This window comes from Cucumis melo, chromosome 4 (genome assembly GCF_025177605.1).
Source record: "Cucumis melo cultivar AY chromosome 4, USDA_Cmelo_AY_1.0, whole genome shotgun sequence".
Lineage (NCBI taxonomy): Eukaryota > Viridiplantae > Streptophyta > Magnoliopsida > Cucurbitales > Cucurbitaceae > Cucumis > Cucumis melo.
In genome coordinates, this window is record NC_066860.1 from 3,679,129 (window position 1) to 3,702,412 (window position 23,284).

Below are 23,284 nucleotides of genomic sequence, written 5' to 3' on the forward strand. Positions count from 1 at the left end.
CAAAATTGGGTATGACGCCCAAATGTGTAACCATGGTTCTAATGAATGAAATACTATAGAGTATTGTATTGTCTCAAGGCCAAAAGGAAAAAAATGAAAAAAGTACATACAACGATTGGATTAAGTTATTAACATTGGGGTAGGGGTACAAATCGTAAATAACGTGAAAGAAAAGGGTATTAGTGAAACAAAACTCCTCGATTTTCCCCGTTCGCACCATTTCCCGCTTCGACTTCTCTTCCTCTCTCTATAAATGCAGTGCAGGGTCTCCATTCACGCCTTCTTCCTCACGTCATTACTGTTTCTCTCTCTCTCTCTCTCTCTCTCTCTCTCTCTCTTTTTCTGTCCTCAGGGTTTTCTCTCCATTTCCTCTTCCTTCTCTGCTTTCTTTGCATCAATGGCGGAATCTGATGTCCAGAATGGAGTTGTTGAGAAGCCCTTGAGTTTCAAGGCTTTCAAGCCTCAACTGCTTCTGGAAGCTCCCAAGGCTACCGATGCCGTCGACTTCTACAAGGCTGCCTTTGGCGCCGAGGAGCTTAACCGTACTCTCCATCCCAAACGTAAGGCTGAACAAGAAACTCCGGCTATTCTCTCCGTCGAGCTCCGTGTTTCCGATTTCTCCCTCCTTGTCTCCAATGTTTTTGACGATTCTGCTTCTGCGTGAGTCTCTCGTTTTCTTTCGTTGAATAAAACAGTTGCATGTGTTAGTTATGTTCAGTTTCGGTTTTATTTTTATTCTTTTGCACTTTACATTCATACTTTTTGTATTATTTGTTAGGTTATTCTCTTTTAAGGTCTTTGTTAGGTTATTCTCTTTGAAGGTCTCTTTCAAAGATCTACTCTAGATGATGCTTTAAGAACTTGTTTCATTCGTTTTGATTTCCTACTCTGCATGTCCATTCGCTCAGTGTCATTCAGCAGATCGACCGTCGTTCTATTTGGTTCTATGATTTTTCAAGCATATATATCACACCTAGCGTTTCTACTTGTTATGCCTTTTTTTTCCAGCGAAAAGGTTGCCGAATCGAGAGTTGTTCTGTTTCTGGAAACGGAGGACATTGAAGCAGCTGTATCAAAGGCGGTGAGTGCTGGAGCTGTGGTAGAGTCTAAGATTGCTGATAGTGATGGTCCGTACGTCGGCAATCGCGTTGCCAAGCTGAAGGATCCATTCGGTTTCACTTGGCTCATCGGTACTCCGGCGAAGGAAAGTCCCGTCGGTGAAGTCTAACTCCTACCTCTTACCTAACCTCACCCGTAGTTATCTTTTGATTTAATACCATTGCTTTTAGGCTGATTTAACTTAGGCTCTCATTACTGTTCTGTTATCTTTCTGTTTGGCATTCTGTGTAGTGAACTGAACGCCTACGAACGTTTTCTTTTTGTTTTGCTTTTATTATCAAGCAGATTGTCTTTTCATCAACATATGAGTTCTATATTCGTCTTTTGGCTTTATAATATTTGGAATAGAGGAAAAGTTTTTATGGTGATAAACACCACTAGCTCTACTGCGGAGTGTTGCTTTTAATGGATAATGTTATTTAATGGAAGGAGGTGCTTGGTTTTTACACAATCTTCAAGAATGTTTTTGATTTTTTTTGAAAAAGAAAATGCTCGGCCGGCCTCATTCTCAAGAACGAAGGTTTTGAAATTGTTTGCGGTACTTTTGTTGTTGTTTACACTACTCGGAGAAATTGATAAGATTGACAAGATTGAAAATAGACATGAACGGCTTTTTTGTTTCGGTGGTCCAACTTAAAAGGGAGAAAATAGGATCGTACCGGATTCTTCTTGACTTCTCGTAATGTGGTGCAGCAATGGTTGGCTGAAATATTCAGTGACTGTCGTGTCGTTCATATGCCATAACTTCTTTTTGAACCGATGGGGTATTCATTGGACGGAGGCCCTTTGGGGTTTATAGCCCAATTTTTCCTTCTACCAAGGAATATTTTGTGTTCCTGAAACAGAGCCATGACTTTTAAATTTTGTTTGTTTGTTTTGGTTGAATTGTATGAAATTTGGGATTTAGGCTTTCGTTTTCACCAAGTAAATAATAATTAATTAAGCATATAGTAACATTATCGGAATAGTTTCTATATACTCTTTTGAATTTTCACTTGCATCACTTACAGGTTTTGTCTTAAACGTTGGTAAGTTCGTATATACGTACAAATATTTGTAACTATTTTTTTAGATTTTATTTTGAAATCTAAGTCTTTTTCTTTATGGGTGTGATTTTTGAGTTTTGAAATTAAAAAACAGACGTAATTTTCCCAATTTCTTATCCAGTTCTAAAAACAAAAAATTTAGAAGATTGAATGGTGTTATCAAAGGCCTCATTTTTTGTTTTTCAAATTTAGCAATTTGGCTACAAATTTCCGTGTTCATTTAACTAAGATCCATAGAAAATATGAGAAAACTAAGTTCTCATTTTTTTACAAAAATAAGCACAAAATTAAAACTAAGTTCTCGTTCTTATACAATTTAAAACACAAAAAATAAAAAAGGGTTGTGAAAGTTTCAATTTTGCTTTATTAATATTATTATTATTATTATTATAAATTTTCTTTGGTCTTCCTCCTTGGTGTAGAGTGTTTGGAGTGGGCTAAGCCATAGGATAGGACACATCTTTACTTTCTAGGAATGTAAAATAAAGTACTTAACTTTAGGTTCTATTTTATATTCTCTCTTTTTCCAATTAAATGATTAATATATTGCATTAGATTGTTTGAATATTCTGTTAAGTTAAAAACAAAAGAGTTGGAGAAAATAAAATTGGAGGAAGAAAGTGAGAGAAATAAGAAGAAAAATATTTGTTTGAAACTTATGTGCATTGTGATTGAAATTTGTTGCATCATAAATTGTGATGGGTATGCTTCTTTTGAAAAAAATGAACTTTAATTTTGTTAAGTTTGGTTGATCTTTTTGGATGATTGACTTTTGGGCTAAATGATCTTCTTGGTCTTTGCGCTTGTATTCTTGGAAGAGCGACCTTCGGACTTCTTGGTTGATTGTTACTCTTCTTGAATGATTAACCTTCGGGCTTGTTAATTGTTGTAGATATGCCTTCGACTTGTTGATCAACTTCGATTGATCTTTGGTGATAGATTTATACATCTTTTTCTTAAATTTGAGGAGGTTGAATCTTTAACTTGTAGGTTATAAAGATACAATTGATTTATCGAAATCTTATAATCTTCGGTATTTCTAGTAGTTTAGATTTTTGGTTCGAAACAGTCTTTGCAACTTGAGGAACTTTGATCTTCAACACTTGAGCTTGAAAGCGAAGATTTTCAAGACTCGAGAGCCTTCGACACCTTGATCTTGGGAACTTATGTCTTTAGAGCTTTAATATGTTTTTTGATTATTAAAACTCTAGCGTGTTCTCTGAACTTTAGAGCTTTAGTATGTCTTCTGAACTTCGGAGATTCAAAAGCTTTGGTCTTCAAAATTTGAAAGCTTTGTAGTTTTAGTAGTTTTAGTCCTCAAAACTTAATGTCTAGTTGGTCTTTGGTTCTTCCCACCTTTTTCTTCTTCTCTCTCTAAATGAAAGGGGCAGGACCCTATTTGTAGAGACCTTTCATGGGTTTCAAACGGGCTTGGACTCGATTGCTTTCGGTATGGGCTAAAGTTTGGGCTTGGGTCCATTTTTTCCTTTGCCCCAAATTTATGTAATGGGCTTGAATTGAGTGGTCCAAAAAATTTTAATTACTCAGTCCAGTCCAATTATAATTTCCATAATAGAGTTGACTTTTGTTGCGATGAATTTAATTGACTTAAAATTCTCATTCAACAAGTCTATCACTGATCAATTTAAGATGAACTAAAGTTATATTATTTTTTATTTAAAATTTAAGTTAATGTAATTATCAAATGAAATTAGAAAAAAGTGAAGATTTTTTTTTTTTTTTTAACAAAACAGTACTATCTTAAATATAAGTAGAAAAATAAATTATTTAAATATAAATAAATAGATAAATAAAAATGAATATATTTGAATGGTGTAATTTCTATAGTTTTTTTTTTCATTAATTATTCAGTGATTTAAACATGAATTAGGTTTATTGGAATCAAATATTTAGAGACAAATCAAATTCTGATTCATTTTAATTTATGTGAACTTTTTTAATGATAAATTTTGGAAATCAAATTTTTTTTTTAAGTACTAGGTAAAATAAAAATTTAATCAAGATTTTAGGTTAATTATATAATTTCTTTTAATGGTATCAAATCTAGATCTAAACATGAGATGATCATATTCGTAGATAGATGTTGTAATGATACTAACTCATCTTTTAATTGTGGTTGCTTTGTGCATAACCAACACTTAGTTTGTTTAAAACATAACAAATGACAATAACAAAGTTTATAGATTTTGAGTCATCATTTACCCACCCACTTTCTAATGTTCCTCTTTAATAATGCTTCAAGAAAAGATATATATTCCTTCATGGAATATATATCTAAACTTTATAATTCATGTCTCAAAATTCGTTTGCCTTTTCCATTTTCCTTTTCAATTTTAAACTGATTAAATGATAATTTGACACTACACATTATACTAAGGGTGTGTGTGCTTTTGAAATAGAATAATTGTAACTTTTTATTTAAATTTGATACCTAAAGAAAAATAAATAAATAGTAGGACGACAATAATTTCAGTCTAGACGAAAAATGCTTGTATGAGTTTAAGAAATAAGGTCTTGCTAATAGCGTTTGTGTTATAGTTAAAATTTGAGCGAAAAACAGACAACGAGAGATACAATATGGGAGAAGAAAAAGCAACACCGAGAGAGGGAAAGAGAAAGTAAACAGAAAAAGCATCTATAGGTGAAAAAAGAGCAATTGGGTAGGAGAAGGGAGATAACATCTTATAAATTGGACACAAAAAGATAGGGTGGGTCGTAATCAAGTAATCGTAATCAAAATTCCACTCATTTGGGGGATTACAAAGAACGGTAGAACATGAATTGTAATTATATAGATCCAATAACTACGGATTCTATTCTTTTATTATGCTTATTGAAAAGAAACAAAGAAATAACTGTAAACAAAATATCACTTATTTTATGTTTTCCATCTATCTGTCATACAAAAATAAAATTACCGAATATACTTTTAATTCTTTTAAAATTTTGTATGGCAGATAGATCGTTGTACGTAATAAAAAAAATAAAGCCTAAGATTAATTCATATTACATACTTTAGTAAATCACAAAAATCGAAATGAGTTGGATTCCTCACTTAGGGATAATGTTTGTAGGAAAGTAAAGAAGCTCTAAGTACCGATGGCAATCAATGGGTGCTTATGAATGTAATCAATGGGTATGATCATATCTAAGTTAACGTCATTAATAGCAAACATTTTGCCGGTAATATAAATATCACAAAATTTACTTATCATACCAAAAATAGAATAAAAGATCTTGTCTTAGTACAACTTTGGTTAATAAAAATCAAATATGTTAATTTAACTTTCATATAAGTAAATTTTGAACTTTCATAATTATGTTAATCTCAACTATTAAAGTTTCGTAAAAGTGTATTTAAATAAAATATGATGTGGAAGGTTTAAATTGATACGATTATGAAAGTGTATAGTTAGAATTGATATTGTTATTAGTTTGTGGTTCAAATTGATAAAACACAAAAAGTTTATGGTTTGAATTAATGCAATCCTGATGTGCGGTTCAAAAATATGAATTGATATTTGTGATTATTTAGGTCTCGTTAGATAACTATTTTGTTTTTGTTTTTTTATAAATTAGGTCTATAAATACTATTTTCACCTCTAACCTTTTTACAGTTGTTATCTACGATCTACCATTTGTTAAAAAACCAATCCAATTTTTGAAAACTAAAAAAAGAAATAGTTTTTGATTTTAGAATATGGTTAAGAATTCGACAATTGTGTTTAAAAATGGTGCAAATCATTGTAAGAAGATAGACTTATATTTCAAGAAAAAAAAAAAAAAGACGAAATGTTTACCAACCATGGTCTTATTTACCAATGTCATATAAATTTAAATTAGATCAAATCATTAATTTAGTTCTAAAGACACAAGTTTGTATCTCCTTCAGAAAGTTGTGGTTGCAAGTATGTTTGAACTTCAATCTTCTAGAATTTAAGGAAAGTTTGATCTTCCAAGTTTCAATATTTCAGTAGATGATGATCTTGGAAAGTTTGATCTTCTAAGTCTTCAATCTTTCAGAAGATGACGATCTTGAGGTTGATAAAAACTTACACATCTTGAGAGCTTTTTGAAATTTAAATATTCAATTCTTCAAAGCTTTGATTCTTTCTTTAACCAAATATCCCCAAAATGAATGGAAATGTCCTATTTATAGAGAATTTACGTGGACTTTAGGTGAGCTTGGGCCGATTTGCTTGTTAGGCTTGGGCCCATTTATATGGCAACTTGGGCTTGAGCCCATTTTCTTGACAGACATGGACTTGGATCCATTTGTTTGGTGGGCTTAGGGCTCGGGCCCACTTGTTTGGTGGATTCAGGCTCAATTTTTCATCAGAGGCTTTAACTGGGTTTGATAAGAGAAAACTCGACTACCAGAATTCAATCAAATTATAATCATCACAATTTTGTTGTGTTTACGTGACGCGACTTAATTGGCCAAAATTTCTTGTTCAACGATATTTATTTTGTTTTTTTAAGACAACAATAAATTTTAAAAAGTGTCTATAAGTTCTTAAACATTTATTTATTTATGTCTAATAATTTCCTAAATCTTATTATTTTGTGCTAATGACATTTTATAGATAATCTTGTGTGATTTACTAACCTTCCAAACATTTTTTTAATTCACAAAATTACTAATAAAAAATTAAAAATTGAACTTCCTTAGATAAAAATTAAACGATTAAATATAAATAGAATGTTTATAGACCTATTATATATTTGTAAAGTTTCACAACCTCTTGACATTAATTAAGTAAAATAAAAATTCATTTGAGACACAAGGTGTTTTTGGCCTAAAAAGTCTATAAGTAATAACTTTCAATTTGAGAAATGTAGTATCAACTTTAATCACTGTTATCTTTTATATTAGAAAGTTGCTATCAATTGATATTCATGATAACTACCGTAAGTAATTTTTCTATATTGTTATCAACTTAAAATGATATTACTAACATTTTCTATCAACGATTGCACCAGAAGAATATCGTTGATAACAACTATAATAGATATTATCAGAAGGATATTTTTTATAAGTGAAATCTCCTTGCTAAACATACTAATTTTGATTTGACGAGGTTTAATTAGGCTATCAAATGATATTTTTGATACCTACTATCAATGATATTCTTAGTGCTATGACTAATAATATCATCGTGATAGCAACAGAAGGATATCACTGATAGCATATATAAGTGATATCTCTATCTGGCTACTATAATTCAATGATATCAATGTAACACTACTATCAAATGATATTGTTGTAATTTGTTTTTAGTATAAATGGACAGAGAAAATAGGTTAGATTAGCATGCTATCGGTAAAACCTTTGAATCACTAATAACATAATATCTATATGATAGCTTCTATCCCTAATTTCAGGTTATGCTATCAACATTCATATCATTTAGAAATTCAAAGTTCAAGTTATCGGTGATATTTCATGAAAAAACATATTGACATATTACGCATGATATCAGTGATTGAAGTCATCACTAATAGCATGATATCAATAATAAAAATCAAGGAAACTAAAGGGCAAAATTGACATTTTTAAAAATTCCCATATGAACGCTAAAAATTGTTATTTTTGCAAATATTGTTCCTTTGATTTAATTTAACTATTCACATAAAGAAAATAATATATCATTAATGATTTTTTTAACGTATAGAGATTTTGTTTTTCAAATCTATACATTTAATCAAAATAAACTAGATTTGTTTTTTGAAAAATTGTTTGAAGTAAATTTATAGCTTGTTTTATTTATTTAATAATTTAAATGTAAAAAACTAATCTATAACTCGATAAGCAAATTACTAAAATGGGCAAATGAGAAAATTGAATGTTTCTCTCCTTAGTCCATTTTATATCTATATAGTAAATAGATATAAATACATAGATAGATAATAGGGGTTTTTTAAAAAATATAATAAACCGGCAAAATATTTATATAAAACAAATTTGAAATCGAAAAAAATCTACACGCCCACAATGGGAAATACAAAAAATGTCTTAGTCAACTCACGATTAATCGATCACACGGGTGTACGAGTAATTTTCTTCCAAACGATCGTGTACTACAATCTAAACAAATGATCTACTATTGGTTAGATCATGATACATGATTGTGTAATTCCTTTTAGCGATAGGAAAAAGACGTAAAATTTAAACGATCATATTGACTACGACAAACGATCTTGTTGATCACGAAAAATGATCGTGTTAATCACGAAAAACAATCGTGTTAATCACGAAAAACAATCGTGTTGATTATGGTAAGCGATCTTATAGTCCAATATAAATGATCGTTAAAAACTTCAAGTTAAACGATCATGTTGGATAATGGTAAACGATCATGTTAACTATGGTAAATGATTGTTTATATCTTGAAAACACAATCGTGTAGTTCGTTGATGGGAAAAAGATTTCAAACCTAAACCACTGTGTTGACAATGTTAAAAAATCGTTTAAATTATGTCATATTTAAACGATTTTGATATTCTTGAATATGAAGAAAACGAAGTAGCTTCATAGAATATTGCCGAAAATGGTGAAGATAAAATAAGAGATTTAAACATAAATACAAATTGTTTAAAAATAGAAGGAAGAAAATCTAGAAGAGGAGTTGAATAAATCTGGAAGAGAAGATGAATACATCACAAGATGAAGGAGAAGTAACGAATTGTCTGTTATATTCAAGAAAAAGTTTAGAAATTATGAAAATATTTTACCGATTTCATAGCCAATATTTTTTATTACACACAGCTTAAATATTTGAGTTTTGTTAATGTAAATTAAGCTATATAATATATTAATTAATCAAGTAATTAGGGCAAGGGAGAGAAAAATAAAAAAGGAATATTAGAAAGGAAAAAGAAAAGGGTGGAAAGGTTGATTGGACCGGGTGGAAGGAGTCGGTTAGGGTAGTTTTGGCAACAGTGCCGCTACTATATAAAGAGCGAAACACCAGCGTTGGCGATTTTAGGGCGTAACAGAAGAAACAAGCCGTAGAAGAGGGCTCTCTTTTTGTGGAGCGTATTTTTATCCTTATTTTCAATCGCTGTAAGTTCTTAGATCCATCTTCAACTATGCTTCTTTTTCCAGATTTGTTTCCTTCTTCTTTCTTTCCTTTTTATCTATTTGCTTTCTTCTGCCCTGTACTGATTTCTTTTGAAATCGGATTCTTGTTTTTTTGCTGTTCAGATGGATCGGTACCACAGAGTTGAGAAGCCAAGGGCTGAAACTCCAATTGACGAGAATGAAATTCGGATTACTAGCCAAGGACGGATGCGTAACTATATCACTTATGCCATGACCCTACTTCAGGTTTTTTTCTTTCTTTCTTTCTTTCTTTCTTTCTTTCTTTCTTTCAGATTCTTTTTAGATTTTTGACTTTTTTGTTTCGTTCTTAAGTTATTAATTCGTTCTTACTGTGAATTCCTTGATGTCAAACGCTGTGTCTCTCGATGGAATTTTTTGCTGATAGTAGTAATTGTGTGGGTACATCGAGTTGTTTGGTTCAACGAAATTGTTTGCTTATTTTTACTATTTGTTATGTGCGATTATCTTAGTACTTTGGGATATTTTTTTTCATTGTTGTTAGAAATATTCCCGTATTGTCATACTGTGGTGGGATATGCTCTCCCTTGCTCGGGTTTGCTAGTGGAACTCTTTGGAAAATTCACTTTCGTGAAACATACGACATGCCGCTATATGTATGGCTCTAGGTGGTTTCTAGCTTATAGTATCTTTTTCTGGGGTTTAATCAATCTCGAGATTGGTTTTTTTTAACACGCTTCAATGTAGCGAGTTTTCATAGGCATTTATTTTAGGTAATGTTGTTTCAAAAACTTATGGTAGCCTCAGGATTTTTTTCTTGAAGAGATGAGGTCCCAGTCCTATATTAAAATTTTTTAAACAAAAGGTAGGGATGTCATGAGCCATGTAGTATGAAGCATTATGATTATGCTAGAGTGCAAAAAACCGTGTTTGTACATCTATTAATCAGAGAAGACATTGCACAGCGAGATGAAAACACCAAAGTCAGATTCCCCTTTGTCCATTTTTATGCTAATCAATCAATGCACGGTAGTATGTTATGTATGATACACACTTTCTTGACATTTTTTAGTTGTTTATGACCTACCCTTGTCTATAAATTATGCAGGAAAAAGGTTCTAATGAAATTGTTTTCAAAGCAATGGGAAGGGCTATAAACAAGACTGTGACAATAGTGGAATTAATCAAGGTTTGCTGTTATAGTTCATGTTGCTGATGCTGACCCACTGGATTACTTTTGAGATTGGGCTTGACAATATGTTTGTTATTAAATGTAGAGGCGAATTGTAGGTCTTCATCAGAACACGTCAATTGGCTCCACGGACATCACTGATACGTGGGAGCCCTTGGAGGAAGGCCTTCTTCCGTAAGATTTCTTTAAACAACAAGACATGCAAGGATTATTTATTCCAGGCTTTTACTTCGTATTTGTTACCGCGTTCATTATTTCATCGAGTTATTTGATTGTTGTTACAGATTGGAAACAACAAGGCATGTCTCGATGATTGTGATAACCCTTTCGAAGAAGGAATTGAATAAATCCTCTGTGGGGTGAGTCCTTACTTATAATATGGTTATTTTAATTGAAATTTCAAAATAATCATGCTCAATGAAATGATGATGGGCTGTTGAACTACTATGTGGATCTTGTCATTGTCTTTATTATATGACTGGTTTCTAGCATTGAATTAAACAAAACCTTAAGTTCTCCTGCTCTCTCAGATATGCAGGGTTTTGATTATAAAGAATCTGTGGGTTGAATGTATTACTAATAATATAAAAAGTTCCCTTTGTATTTGCTTAAGAAATCTTTAGATTTGTTAATCTTCTTCTCTGAATAGTGGAAATGCTTTCACAAATGAGCTGTTGCCTCACACAAGTTACTTTTGCTTCAGGTATCAGCCTCCACTTCCTGCAGAGCTGGTGAAAACATTTGTAGAGTATGACTACGAGGGAGGTATTGGCCTCTTCTATCATCTTTTTTATTACCAAACCCTTTTGCATTGCAAAATGGAGAATTGATAGATAATGTATTATGCAGAAGGCTCACCTCATGATCAGGGTCCAGGACGAGGTAGAGGACGTGGCCGTAATGGCAGAGGAAGGTCTAGGGGTAGAGGTATGTAGAGCTAAATTTCATTTTTCATTCTTAAGCTCTTCGTCATGTTACTGTATATGGAAGGTTATGACTTTTGTTTCTAGTGATAGACTTCTGTTCTAACACAAGGAATCAGACTATGGATATTATTGATTCAATTTCTTGCATCATGGAGAGTAAGTATGCCCTCGTAACAATTTGTTTTTGTTTTTAAATCTTACTGGTTGTAGGACCCCCGGGTAATGGCTTTGTGGCTAATGAATATGATGATGGAGATTGGGACCGTAATAGGGGTGGTAATGGAAGAGGGAGGGGTCGAGGGAGGAGTGGTGGTAATTTCCGTGGACGTGGAAGAGGAGGATACAATGGACCTCAATTTGATTTACAAGATGGAGGATATAACCAAGACATGCCACCAGCTCAAGGCCGTGGTATTTCATTATTTCCTTTTTCTGTATGTTTCATTTAATTGATCCTTTGATTAGCCTATTCAGCCGTGCAGGATTATATGCTGACTGTGGTAATTGTTTATCTTAAGCTTATCTAAGTTGGGGTGTCCCTTTCTCTCATACATGTAGTACATACGAATGTCAATTGTGTGAAATGGAACTGTCATGTCCTACCTTTCTCGTTGGTCTACAGTAAAATTGGTTATTTTTCAGGGCGTGGACGTGGAAGGGGTGGATATCGTGGAAGGGGCCGTGGTTTCAGGACTAATGGAGGACCGATCCAAGCCGCTGCATGAGGTGCTGAAAGGTTAAAATCCTAATATTATGCAATATGATGGAATGACTCCTTTAATGTATCATTAGGATTTTCTCTTTTAGTTGCCATTTGCAAAGGACAACTATAATATTAACAGTAGGAATTTGGCTTTTTTTTTTGGAGTCATAATTAGTAGATGGAAGTGTTTGAAAGAGGCGCTGCTATATGTGATGTTGTGGCGACTCGTTTTCTTGTAGATTTAGGTGAGCTGCTTGACGCTTGTATTCTATTTTTTAAAAAATATTTCTTGGCCGGACTGTATTCTTTTATTTGAGTTTTTAGGATCTTCTGGCGTTTTTCAGCCGTCATTCTAGTTCCCTATTTTAGGAAAAAAAAAGTTCTTACTGTTTTTATTTTTCTAGTCCCCCTGTCTTTGTTGGCTCATTTTCGTGTTATTCTGTTGTGACTTTTCCCCTCGAATTAAGTTATTCCTTATTGCCATTTGGTTCAAGAGACTGATTACAAATTGGTGTCATTTCGGTTGTTACAAATGTTAAGATGATTTAATATCATAAGACTGCACAAAATAATTTTATCTATATGGGGGGTTGTTCTAGATGTTAAGTCGGTTGTTATTGTTGAGTTATGATATTCAACATTTGTTGTGTAATCTATTTTGCCTTAAGTTATAGTAGTTAGTGTTTTGGTTGTAGTCTATTTTAGGTGAAATAGTTTGCAAGGGAATGGAGTTGAGATAGTAATGTTGTAATAGTTTGTACAAACTACGAAGGTGGGGTCTGGCTCAAACACCTTGAGACAGTTATCTTTTATTTTTCATGGTTTAATTAGTGCTCTGACACAGTTATTGTTTGGGGGAAAAAAAATCATTTTTCAAATTTGTAGTTCATGAAAAAAAAATATTCATCTGTATCAAGGTCCGAAGGTTTTTGTTTTGTTTTATTGTTATTTTTTATATAGATTACTCTCCAATATATTTCAATACCAAATTTAAAGATTGAACTAGAATGTTGACAAAATGATAGTAATCCGACCTTTTTGAAACATCTGTCATTGGTCTTGTATTTGGGGGGAGAATGTACGGCGTCACTTTTATACTAAATATGTGCTATGACGTTTGCTTTCTGTTCTTTTCATTCTGTTTGCAAAATTATAATTTGGTTTTATTGATTAATTACATTTTGGTTTCTTAAAAAAAGGGAATCTACTAATTTAACGACGACAAGTAATTCAATATATTTCGTGTTTGAATTGTTAATAAAATTACGTTTTTTTGTAGGAGTGAAAAACTATAATGTGGTGATTGATGGTGAAAAACTTTAATGGTGTTTGAAACATTAATGAACGAATTTGCAAGTAGAAAACAATCTTTTTTATTAAAAAAAGAAAACTAATAAATCAATATTTTGGCTATTTTAGACAATTTCGAATGTTGCATATTATATTTATGTTTATGTTAGTGAGATTTTGTTTATTTTTATGTTGTATGGATGTTTTTTCTTATGTTACAGATTATATTTCTGAAGTTATCAACTTACCTATATATTGATTTTCTCTTGAATCTATCGGCCTTGAACAGTAGGCTGGATTTGTGTGTATACAAACATGATTCCAAACGTTTTAAAACTGTTTACATATATCTCTAGATTTTCCTTTCGTTTTAACAAGTCCTTGAATTTCTATGTCGTGCTTAATTGGTGTATCGACTAATGCAACATTAAACGTCAATTTTAAATACAAAATTAATAGAGTAATTACTTTTAAAAATTTTAATAAAAAAGATTTAAAGTTTTGAAAACTTATTAAATATTTTTATAACTGATATAAGTTTAATTAACCTCCAATTAAATCTTGAAATTAATTTTCATCTTTACATAGGTAAATTAGAGCATTTTTAAATATAACCAAAATATTTATAAAATTATAACACTTTTATGTCATATTAGTGATAGACGTTAGTAACTTCTAAAACTTCTGATAGATTTGAATCCGGTGTCTATTTTGAGAAATAAAAATGGCAAAAGTATTAAGCTAACACATGGATGCGTAAAAGCCTAAAATTGTAGAACGTGCATTGATCTTCATGGGCCTATTTGAAATGGCTAAAAGAAGGGTTCTTTCTCGATGGGCTTTAGGTGACGAAAATTTCGCTCGCATTTGCTCCACCGAAGTGCAGCAACAAAAGCGATTTCGGACGGAAACTTGGAATTTTCTGATTCTCCTACGGTTGGCTTCCGATTATCTCCACTAATGGAGCACGGAGATACCAATAACGATGTTCACGTTACTGTTCAAAGTTCTTCACCACCACCACTGCCGCCGCTGGAGAAGCAGGAACTACAACAACTGGCAGAACCACTGCGGAAATCATTCCAAGAAGATGAACAAGATGAAGAGCTACGTAAACTTCTGACTCCCGATGTTAGGGATCTTCCGCTCGTTCCTCCCTCCGCCGTCGAGACCAATTTCGTCTCGTATTTCGCTCCCGGTGCGTTAACTGTCGCCATATCCTTTACAAATTCGTAGTGGAGGTTTTAGTGCTATAATTAAACCCTAAACCCTCTGCTTATTCTTAATAATTGGTCATCTCATTTCCAGATTTTATCAAGGAAGGTCATGATCAGTACGTTTACCGCCACGCAAACGGGTAACGATTTTGATATCTCTTTTAGTTTTATCCGACGAACAATTTCCCGCTCATCGAATTTACTATTTTGCCTTGTTTTTCTTATTCTAGCTTGTGTGTGATCGGCTTGGCTGCTACGCATATTGCATTTAAAGACGGTGGCGGGGTCACGGCCGTTGATTTCAATGTAGGGAAATCCGATCGCAGCAGCTTTAAAGTCACTGGAAAACGCAAGAAGGTATAGAAATGGTAATTGCAGACCTGCGAACTGTTTCTCGTTATTGGTGATTAAGTGATGTTTGAGAGTTTAAAACCAGTCTAAAACTCGCTTTTAATTTCTAAAAACTAATTGATATTTGATTTTATATCATTTTCGTATCATTAAGTTGGAATGATTAAAAGTATATTTTGGAATGATTTTGAAAATGACATAAGTGATTTTAGTCCAAGAATCGCTCGCAAACATGTCTCCTAGAAACTAAGTTAACCAATGTATATACGTTGTGGTATAACCTTACTTACTGTTATGGTGCTGATTGGCTTTGTGTGAGTTATGTTGCCTTGGATTTTATGAAACGAAACTATTGTCACTAGATAGAAGATTATGTCAATTTTCTGAACAATTATTTATGAATTATATCTAATTCACCATTTCATAGACAATATCGAAGGACACAATCGCACAACTCATAAAGCAGATCTTGTTCTACTAAGGTTGTATAGATGATACATGTTTCAGAACCCGCCTTGGCTTGTGGAGTTCTTTTGTCATAATGGAGGTTTATTTCTCTTGTAGAAATTTTGGTGTACCATAAGAAATGGCATGCGGATGTTTTACATTATATGATATGCAACATTATAAAAATTCCTTTTTACAGTTTCTTACATCTTCAACTTCTAATTTTAACTACTGTCTTGTTTGTTAATCTGAATACTTGGATTTTATTTTCTGTGCTGAAGTCACTAGTATTCTATTGCAGAATGCACAATTCTTTGAGCCCAATTCTGCTCTATGTAAAGTCTACACCAAAGATGCTTCTTATATTGTGAGGTTGAATCTTTTTGCTTTTCATTCACCTATTTCTGATAACAACATATGTCCATCAGCTTCTCTTCAATTGCAAGTGCAACTCAGATTTTTTATGCTATTGTTAGGTGTTCTGTTAAAGGTTCTCTATTGGAAGTAAATGATCGATTAATAAAGCAGCCAGAGTTGCTCAACACTGTGGTGAGTCCAACCTTTTAATTCAGTGGCCGTTTGCGGGTTGATATATTGATTGCTTTTACTGTAGTGAAAGTGTGGTTGTTCTACATTCCTATGAGCATGCTACATTACTAATATTTGTTTTAAAGATTTTTAAAAACTACATATGGAAGATAATTCTGATGTAGTAATAGATTGCCTGAATGAAATTTTACTAATGTCACTTGTCTATAATGTGTGCATAGATCAGTTCAGTTGTTAGGCTTTTCCTTTTTATTGCACTAACACAGGCACAAAAAGCAATTACTATTGACATTTCTAACTAATGCTCAAATGGCAAGTTCCCCAAGAACTTTTGGAGGGAGATTGATGTTCTATTTGCTGTTTTCACGATGAGTATATTATATGAAAATGAAATTATATCAATGCAAATTAGAAGGGGAAAAAAAGCATATCCTTTCTTTGTAACCTCATGCTATAACAACAAGATTGAGTCAATCATCATTAGTGTTCATTTTCAATTCACATACTTCAAATGGGAAAATATAAAAACAAGATTCTGACTTGACTATTTATATTATTACAGCCTCACAGAGAAGGGTACATTGCTATTGTTATGCCAAAAGCAGCAGACTGGTTGAAAGTCAAGGAGTCATTGCTGAGCCTTGAAGAATACAAAAGATTGAGAGAGCTCAACTAAATCATTCTTCCGCTGACAGAAACCAAGTAATTTTTAGATTTCTTCCATTGATGCTTCCTCAATCTGTTTTTTAACCTGCCAGGTTTATCTCGCAGCATAGTTTAACCGAATGCCTGAGTGATAATAATTCACTTAGTTCTTGTAAGTTTGAGAACATACACACCCACACATACACACACACTTACCTTGCCTGGCATTTTGTGATTTGTTAGAAGTTTCTGAGTATAGGAGTCTAATATTAGTTCGAACTTTCAGTCCTTGTGTCTTCCAGTTTTGATAGTTTAACTTTATAAAAAGTCTTTGGTCCTTGCCACTTAATTTCAGCACTTCACTTAGAAAAGTCTCATGGTGACATCGTTATCAATTTATCGTCATCATCATGTAACATTTGTTAAGAGAGGTGCCAATCTGGGAAGTAAGTAACCAATGACACCATCCCACGCCCAAAATCCCCTATTTGGGAGTGTTTTCAAGTCGCATCTTTATTTTACAAGAACTTCGGGAAGAAATCCTCTTGAAACTGTATTTATTATTATTATTATTATTATTATTATTATTATTATTATTTTCCTTTTATTTCTTTAGGATTTGCGTCATCTACGTTTTAAATAGTGTTTAATTGTTTCAAAGAATTTTCCCCACCTTCCAAATACCATTTCAAATTATCTTCTAGGTGAAGTTAATTAACTCAATTCCACCCATTTTAATAGTGATTCATGGAGAAACTTTATCTTTTCCTCTTTCTTTAGTTTTCATGTTTATTCAAGAACTTAATTTTCACAGTGCTACTCTGCACTTCATTCAAACAAAAGCTTCCTAACTTTAACAAATTGGCTCTAAGACCTTAAAACTCAGCTCAACCCTCCAAACACTCAATTTGAGTACCTATCCCTATTGGGACAAGAAATCTGTTGTGTAAGAGGGTGAACGGAAGAGTATAATTTTAACTTCTTTTTTGGATGATTATGAAGGGTAAGGAATGTTATTTTGTTTTATTAGGATGTTCAAGAATTTTAAGGGCAGAAAAAATGGAGAATGATTTCATATCAGAAACTCGATCCTCACAGATTCCTCATGAGGATTAGGAGGAGATGTAGCAATTTTTCTGAGAGATAGTGTGTGTTTGAAAAATGATTATTATTGATAGAATTTGAAATTTTGTTATATTTTATAAATATTTTATCAAATTTGTTATTTTTGGTAATTCCCATTCATTTTTATGAAAAAAATTGTTTGTTGAGAGAAGGATTAAACTATTCAAAAGAAATTTTTGGAAAAGAAAATATAAAAAGAAAGGATCGTTTTTCTTTAGTTTAACAGTAGGTAGGGCAAAAGATTCAAATATTTGAAGAACATGTACATAAAATTAGATTATGTCACCATGGCAAAGTTATGAATTTATAAGAAAAAAGAATTGGAACAAAGAAACTATTACTCTCATATCTAATCAATATCTGGCATTTTTAAATAATGCATCAAAGATTAAAAAAATTAATATTAGGAAAATGTCAAGCAGTCGAGGATGAGTTGTGTCAATTAAAATTTCAAACTAATAATTACATCAATTTAAACTCTAGTTAATTCATAACTATTTCACTTAGATTTCAATTATAGTCTAGTCATAATTATCTCAAAACTTTATCAAAGTAACAAGAAAGATTATCACATAAGAGAAAAATCGAATAATACAATAAACGAATACTCAATTTGTAAATTTTATGGGTGAGGGTGCTAATAAATCGTCTAAAGTGATTCCCTTGAAAATAATACTAAAATTTAATTGATATGTATTTATTTTAGTACAACAATCGTGAAGAGGAAAGATCGAATTTTCAACTTATAAATAATATATTAATGTAAATTATCATTGAACTATGGTTAAGCTTAATTTGGTAAATGAATATAATTATTACCTTTGAAATGATAAAACTTAGGGTATTGACATTTTATTCCAATCCAAAATGTTATGAAGATCAGAAATAGTCAAAAGTGGATCTGCCCCAACCTAATCCTCAAATTAGGAAATTGGGATGGAAATTTGATTTAAAACACAATGGAAACAAAGTTTGGCTTTGAAGATAATGTTACTTTATATTTAATTTTAGTATTATTTTTAAATTGTGATTAGTAGTAAGTGGTCAGGAGAACCAAATTAATTGATTAATAATAATCACAATTGAAAACAGAAAGAAATCTAAACACAATTATGAGTATTGAAAGAACGATGTTGTGACACTTTATAAAGCAACACAAACAATGGAAAAAAACAATCACAGATCCAACCTAGTAACTAATATGATAACCCAGTTATCGTCCATCCTACAAACTTAGTATGCTGACTTGATACAACGATAATTGGTATGATATTATTCACTTTGGGTATATACTCTTATTACTTTGCTTTTGGTATGACTTTTTGAGAATAATTATCCTCACTTATATATCCCTAATTATCTTCTTACCTAATCGGTGTGGGACCGTGGGATTTTGGTCTCATTTCCAACAATCTTCCAAATAGAAACCTATCCAGCAACAGTTGAGAAGAATTCTACCGGCATGATTAATGATACCACCTTCTTAGGATAAAAAATCCTCCAAATATTTTCATGATGGTATGATATTGTTCACTTCAAATATACAAATTTTGACTTTGTTTTTGGCATCACTTCAAAAGATTTCACACTAATGAAAATAATTGTCTTCGCTTATTTACATTTGAGCTTCCCCTTATCTAACTATGTGAGACTTTGGTCGATGTTACAAAAATTGTCAAATAACACAAGTCTAACAATATATCAATTATTATAATATTTTAAATATATATTCCTACCACCATGTGATGCCACACCTTAAAAACAACACAAAGAACAACACTTAACTAAATATAAAAGCATAATTAAAGAAGGAGAGAGAGAGAGAGAGAACATACAATTTTTTTTATTAAAAAATGTTGTGCCAATATTTAAAATAATAATATCATATTATTCATAGACTTTTAAACCTATTCCTCTAAAAGACCAAAAAAGGTAATTTTCCTTTGGAGTTGGTACCATTTCCATTTTGCTTTCATTATATTTAAAATATATACATTATTGAATGAGATATTAATTTATACATTATATATATATATATATATATATATATATATATATATATATATATTTTGTGTGTTACCTTTTCATTCCTAAAACTTTCCATTTCATAAGCGACACACCATCATGAATACACATTGTAATGGGTCCCAATCTTTATAACTATTAGATGCAAACATATGGTCATAAACATAACATCCAAATGGAACAAATTTTGGGGAAAATAATTGGGTTTGTTTTATATAATGTGAACTAAAACTTGAAATTCAGCGTCGCTTTTTTACCATTCATGTGGCTCAATTACTTTAATATCACTCGATAATGAGATTGAGATTTTCTCAAATCAAAATTATTTGGTAATTAAAGAAGTAATTCATATATTTTATAAAGATTACGATGGTTTCTATCTTTTTTGGGTGAATTATTTAATTTTTTTTTGTTCTTTCTCATATGAGAGATAAAATTAGACCAAACAAAAATATGACCATTACGGACATTGAAAAGTAACACAAAAGCTTTTAATATTGAAGAAGGAACAAATACATAAGGTAACGCATCCGCTAATCTTGCTTATAACCATTAAATGCAACGAAATGGTTGTAAACATAAGATTGAAAAGGATCAAATTTTGTGGTTAACAATCGGTTTTGTTCTGGGCAATGTCAATGACAAATCGGTATCGAACATCGTTTTGGATAAGGCGTTCCATTGCATGGTTGATGTGTTGTGGCTTAATCACTTCAATATCACTTGTAATGTTGTACTTCCCACACAGATTCATCATCTCTTGTGTCTCTTGTATTCCACCGATTATGCTTCCCTTCACTGTCCTCTTCCCTGCCATTTTTTCAAGGTTTTTTTAGCCTCAATTTTTAATACTTATCTTCCTACTTTCGATAGGAAAAATCATTTAAGTAAAATCAGTAAAAATCTCAAACGCTCACTCCCAATTACTATTTCAAAAGTTTCTTCCTAATTTGTCAAATTCGAAAGTTAATAGTGATAGTAGTCATAGTTGTCATCCGTACTAATAGCTTTCAGAACTGATAGTTATCATTAATAATAGCTTTTAATTTGAGAAATATGTTATTAGTTGGTCATTGAGCATTGATAAGAACTATCTTTGATAGCATCTACCAACGATAAAATTTGATATTAATTTGACTAACAGACTAATCAATATTTGCTATTTTTACAAATATAATTATATCCTTATGTCATATTTTTAATTTATTTTTTTAAATTGTGCTATTTGATATAACTTTTCTTTTCAATATAGACAAAAAACTTTAAGTCGATTAGAGAGCATTGTCATTTTTCTCCCTAAAGTTCGAAGATTTGATCCTATACCTTAAATAATAAAAGTTGTTAAATTACCAGTTCAGTTAGTGAACTTAGAAGTTTATGTTTATTTGTTCCATAAAACTTAGAATTTTCAATTTTTGTCGAATAGTTACTTGATCCCTTAGATATAATTTTTAAAAAGTATCGATTTAATCAACTAAAAATTGAAAGGGTAGAATTTCTTTACACAAAATCCAATATTGTATCCGATAAACTAACCAATTTGTAAAAAGTTCTAATACTATGTAAGAGGCCAAGATACAAAATAAACATTCAACCATCTATTAGACAATTTTAAAACTTCAAAACCTATCCAGGCACAAATGTCAAAATTTTGGAGCTAGAACTTGTAATTTGACAAAAAAAAAGAAAGGAACAATACTTGAGTGCATTTCATTCGAAAAAATTTATAGTATCGTATTATTTTCATTGATTATTTGATTTATTAATTTACTTAATACTCAATCTATTCATGTTCATGTCACACTCTCACACGAACGTAAAAATAATTAATATTTGAGAAGATGTTACTTTGATAATTTAATAAGATGCAAAAACAAAATAAGTGAATTCCAAAAAAGGCAGTGTTCCTATTTCCAAAAGAAAGTATATATTAAGAAGAGATGTAAGTTAAAAATATTTAGGAAAACCTATTTTAAGTATTGAAAACTGCGTTGACCGTTGACTCAGATTGTAGAAAGTAGAAAGTTTGGAATTTAGTAATAGTTACCAAATATTAAAGGAAAAGAAGGCAATTGAATGGGCTTGTCTGGAGCTCCCACAATTGACAATGTCCCATTCACTTTTAGCAGCTCCAAGATTGGTCCAATGCAATGCTGTGCTGACACTGTGTCCAATATAAAATCAAGCGTCCTCTTGTAATTCTATCATTAACAACAAACAAACAAAACCCATCACTTATTTTATCATCACAATCATTCATAACTGCAACAATCATCATATTCAAGAACACAAACTAACCTGCATTTGTTGAGAATCTTTACTGACTATGAACTCGTCAGCCCCAAGTCTTTTTTTGGCTTCTTGTTCCTTTGAAGCAGAGGTACTGATCACTGTCACATGGTGCCCAAACGCCTTTGCAAATTTTACTGCTAAATGGCCTAGCCCTCCGAGCCCCACCACTCCCACTTTCTTCCCCGGCGAATCAATCAGACCGAGGTCTTTCATCGGGGTAAACACGGTTATTCCCGCACATAGCAACGGCGCCGCTGCGTCCATTGGTAGGCTCTCCGGTATGTGCACAACGTACCTGTTATTATTGTTTACATTTAGACATTTCACAAACACGTTGCCTACGAGAAAAATGGGTTTTGTTTATATGTAAAATGAACTCACCTTTGATCTGAAACAAACATTTTGGAGTATCCCCCGTATGTTATGCTGCCATCCCAGAAGATTCCGTTGTACGTGAACTGTAAATTTTCACAGTAATTCTCTTGGGAATCTTGGCAGAATTCACAGTTCAAACATGTAGCGGCTATACATCCAACACCCACTTTGTCTCCTATTTTGAACTTCTTCACGTTGTTTCCTACTTTCGTGATCACCCCTGTCATCTCATGCCTGAACATGAAGCATAACATATAGAATATCAAATTTTGAGTTGTTTAATCTTTATTAGGATCTTAATTTAAGTGGGTGTTGTAGTCAATTTAATCTCTCACTCATGGACAGATCGGAAGGATAGTGGTAAAGATTTTGCTCTTCCTTGAGAAATGACATTAATAAACTCAAGTTCAAAGTAATAGAGCAAGTGTTTGAGAAAATGAAGAAAAAGAAAAAGAAAAAGAAAAAAAAAAACAGAGGGTGTACTGTAGTAGTAGTACCCGGGAACCACAGGATACATGGTGATGCCCCATTCATTTTTAGCGTAGTGAATATCGGTATGGCATATTCCACAGTACAAAATCTCTATGGTCACATCGTCAGGGCCGTTTTCTCTGCAGAACTTGATCAGATCAGACAACAATTCAAAAAGAGAGACAAACAGATATCAGAAAGAAAAAAAATAATAAAAAAGCTCACCTCCGTTTGAAAGTATACGGAGTGATCTTGCCGGAAGAATCATGGGCTGCCCAACCGGAGACTGTCTGAGTGTGATTGGAAGTGGTTTGAGCCATTGAAATTCAACGAGAGAGAGAGAGAGAGAGAGAGAGAGAGAGAGAGAGAGAGAGAGAGAGAGAGAGAGAGAATTGAAAATGGTGGATGAAGATGAAACAGAGTACCC

The 23,284-nt window shown here is 32.1% G+C and overlaps 4 protein-coding genes across 5 annotated transcripts; 3 read left to right on the plus strand and 1 right to left on the minus strand.

The window, feature by feature from the left end:
• Nucleotides 1-280: 280 nt before the first annotated feature.
• Nucleotides 281-1,420, plus strand: LOC103503858 (uncharacterized protein At5g48480). The gene is made up of 2 exons (XM_008468240.3): nucleotides 281-660; nucleotides 1,009-1,420. Exons 1-2 carry the CDS (start codon nucleotides 398-400, stop codon nucleotides 1,226-1,228), a joined length of 483 nt encoding a protein of 160 aa, XP_008466462.1. The 5' UTR covers nucleotides 281-397; the 3' UTR covers nucleotides 1,229-1,420.
• A 7,615-nt stretch (nucleotides 1,421-9,035) lies between these two features.
• LOC103503859 (uncharacterized) lies at nucleotides 9,036-12,381 on the plus strand. 2 transcript variants are annotated; one of them, XM_008468241.3, is made up of 9 exons: nucleotides 9,036-9,252; nucleotides 9,394-9,516; nucleotides 10,358-10,438; nucleotides 10,527-10,615; nucleotides 10,726-10,800; nucleotides 11,145-11,206; nucleotides 11,291-11,368; nucleotides 11,578-11,778; nucleotides 12,010-12,381. In XM_008468241.3, the coding sequence occupies exons 2-9, from the start codon at nucleotides 9,394-9,396 to the stop codon at nucleotides 12,090-12,092; spliced, it is 792 nt and encodes a 263-aa protein (XP_008466463.1). In that variant the 5' UTR covers nucleotides 9,036-9,252; the 3' UTR covers nucleotides 12,093-12,381. The 2 variants fall into 2 exon arrangements, with proteins under 2 accessions (XP_008466463.1, XP_008466464.1); XM_008468242.3 differs by having other exon boundaries at nucleotides 9,083-9,252; nucleotides 11,294-11,368.
• Nucleotides 12,382-14,146: 1,765 nt separating this feature from the next.
• Nucleotides 14,147-17,165, plus strand: LOC103503860 (uncharacterized). Its single transcript, XM_008468243.3, has 6 exons — nucleotides 14,147-14,558; nucleotides 14,669-14,717; nucleotides 14,808-14,934; nucleotides 15,677-15,747; nucleotides 15,852-15,924; nucleotides 16,487-17,165. Exons 1-6 carry the CDS (start codon nucleotides 14,321-14,323, stop codon nucleotides 16,598-16,600), a joined length of 672 nt encoding a protein of 223 aa, XP_008466465.2. The 5' UTR covers nucleotides 14,147-14,320; the 3' UTR covers nucleotides 16,601-17,165.
• Nucleotides 17,166-20,188: 3,023 nt separating this feature from the next.
• Nucleotides 20,189-23,284, minus strand: LOC103503861 (probable cinnamyl alcohol dehydrogenase 6). Its single transcript, XM_008468244.3, has 6 exons — nucleotides 23,083-23,284; nucleotides 22,884-22,997; nucleotides 22,393-22,620; nucleotides 22,018-22,306; nucleotides 21,767-21,920; nucleotides 20,189-20,529 (listed from the first exon to the last, which is right to left on the minus strand). The coding sequence occupies exons 1-6, from the start codon at nucleotides 23,175-23,177 to the stop codon at nucleotides 20,327-20,329; spliced, it is 1,083 nt and encodes a 360-aa protein (XP_008466466.2). The 5' UTR covers nucleotides 23,178-23,284; the 3' UTR covers nucleotides 20,189-20,326.

Excerpts from the sequence above, each read along its gene's own strand:
- LOC103503858 (XM_008468240.3), top strand. The coding sequence starts at position 398 with ATGGCGGAATCTGATGTCCAGAATGGAGTTGTTGAGAAGCCCTTGAGT. Across the intron at positions 661-1,008 it reads TTTGACGATTCTGCTTCTGC|CGAAAAGGTTGCCGAATCGA; the intron begins GTGAGTCTCTCG and ends TTTTTTTTCCAG.
- LOC103503859 (XM_008468241.3), top strand. The coding sequence starts at position 9,394 with ATGGATCGGTACCACAGAGTTGAGAAGCCAAGGGCTGAAACTCCAATT. Across the intron at positions 10,439-10,526 it reads CAATAGTGGAATTAATCAAG|AGGCGAATTGTAGGTCTTCA; the intron begins GTTTGCTGTTAT and ends TATTAAATGTAG. Across the intron at positions 11,207-11,290 it reads AGAGTATGACTACGAGGGAG|AAGGCTCACCTCATGATCAG; the intron begins GTATTGGCCTCT and ends TGTATTATGCAG.
- LOC103503860 (XM_008468243.3), top strand. The coding sequence starts at position 14,321 with ATGGAGCACGGAGATACCAATAACGATGTTCACGTTACTGTTCAAAGT. Across the intron at positions 14,935-15,676 it reads TCACTGGAAAACGCAAGAAG|AATGCACAATTCTTTGAGCC; the intron begins GTATAGAAATGG and ends ATTCTATTGCAG. Across the intron at positions 15,925-16,486 it reads CAGAGTTGCTCAACACTGTG|CCTCACAGAGAAGGGTACAT; the intron begins GTGAGTCCAACC and ends ATATTATTACAG.
- LOC103503861 (XM_008468244.3), bottom strand. The coding sequence starts at position 23,177 with ATGGCTCAAACCACTTCCAATCACACTCAGACAGTCTCCGGTTGGGCA. Across the intron at positions 22,998-23,082 it reads CCGTATACTTTCAAACGGAG|AGAAAACGGCCCTGACGATG; the intron begins GTGAGCTTTTTT and ends CAAGTTCTGCAG. Across the intron at positions 20,530-21,766 it reads TTCTTTTCCTTTAATATTTG|GGAAGAGGACAGTGAAGGGA; the intron begins GTAACTATTACT and ends AAAAAATGGCAG.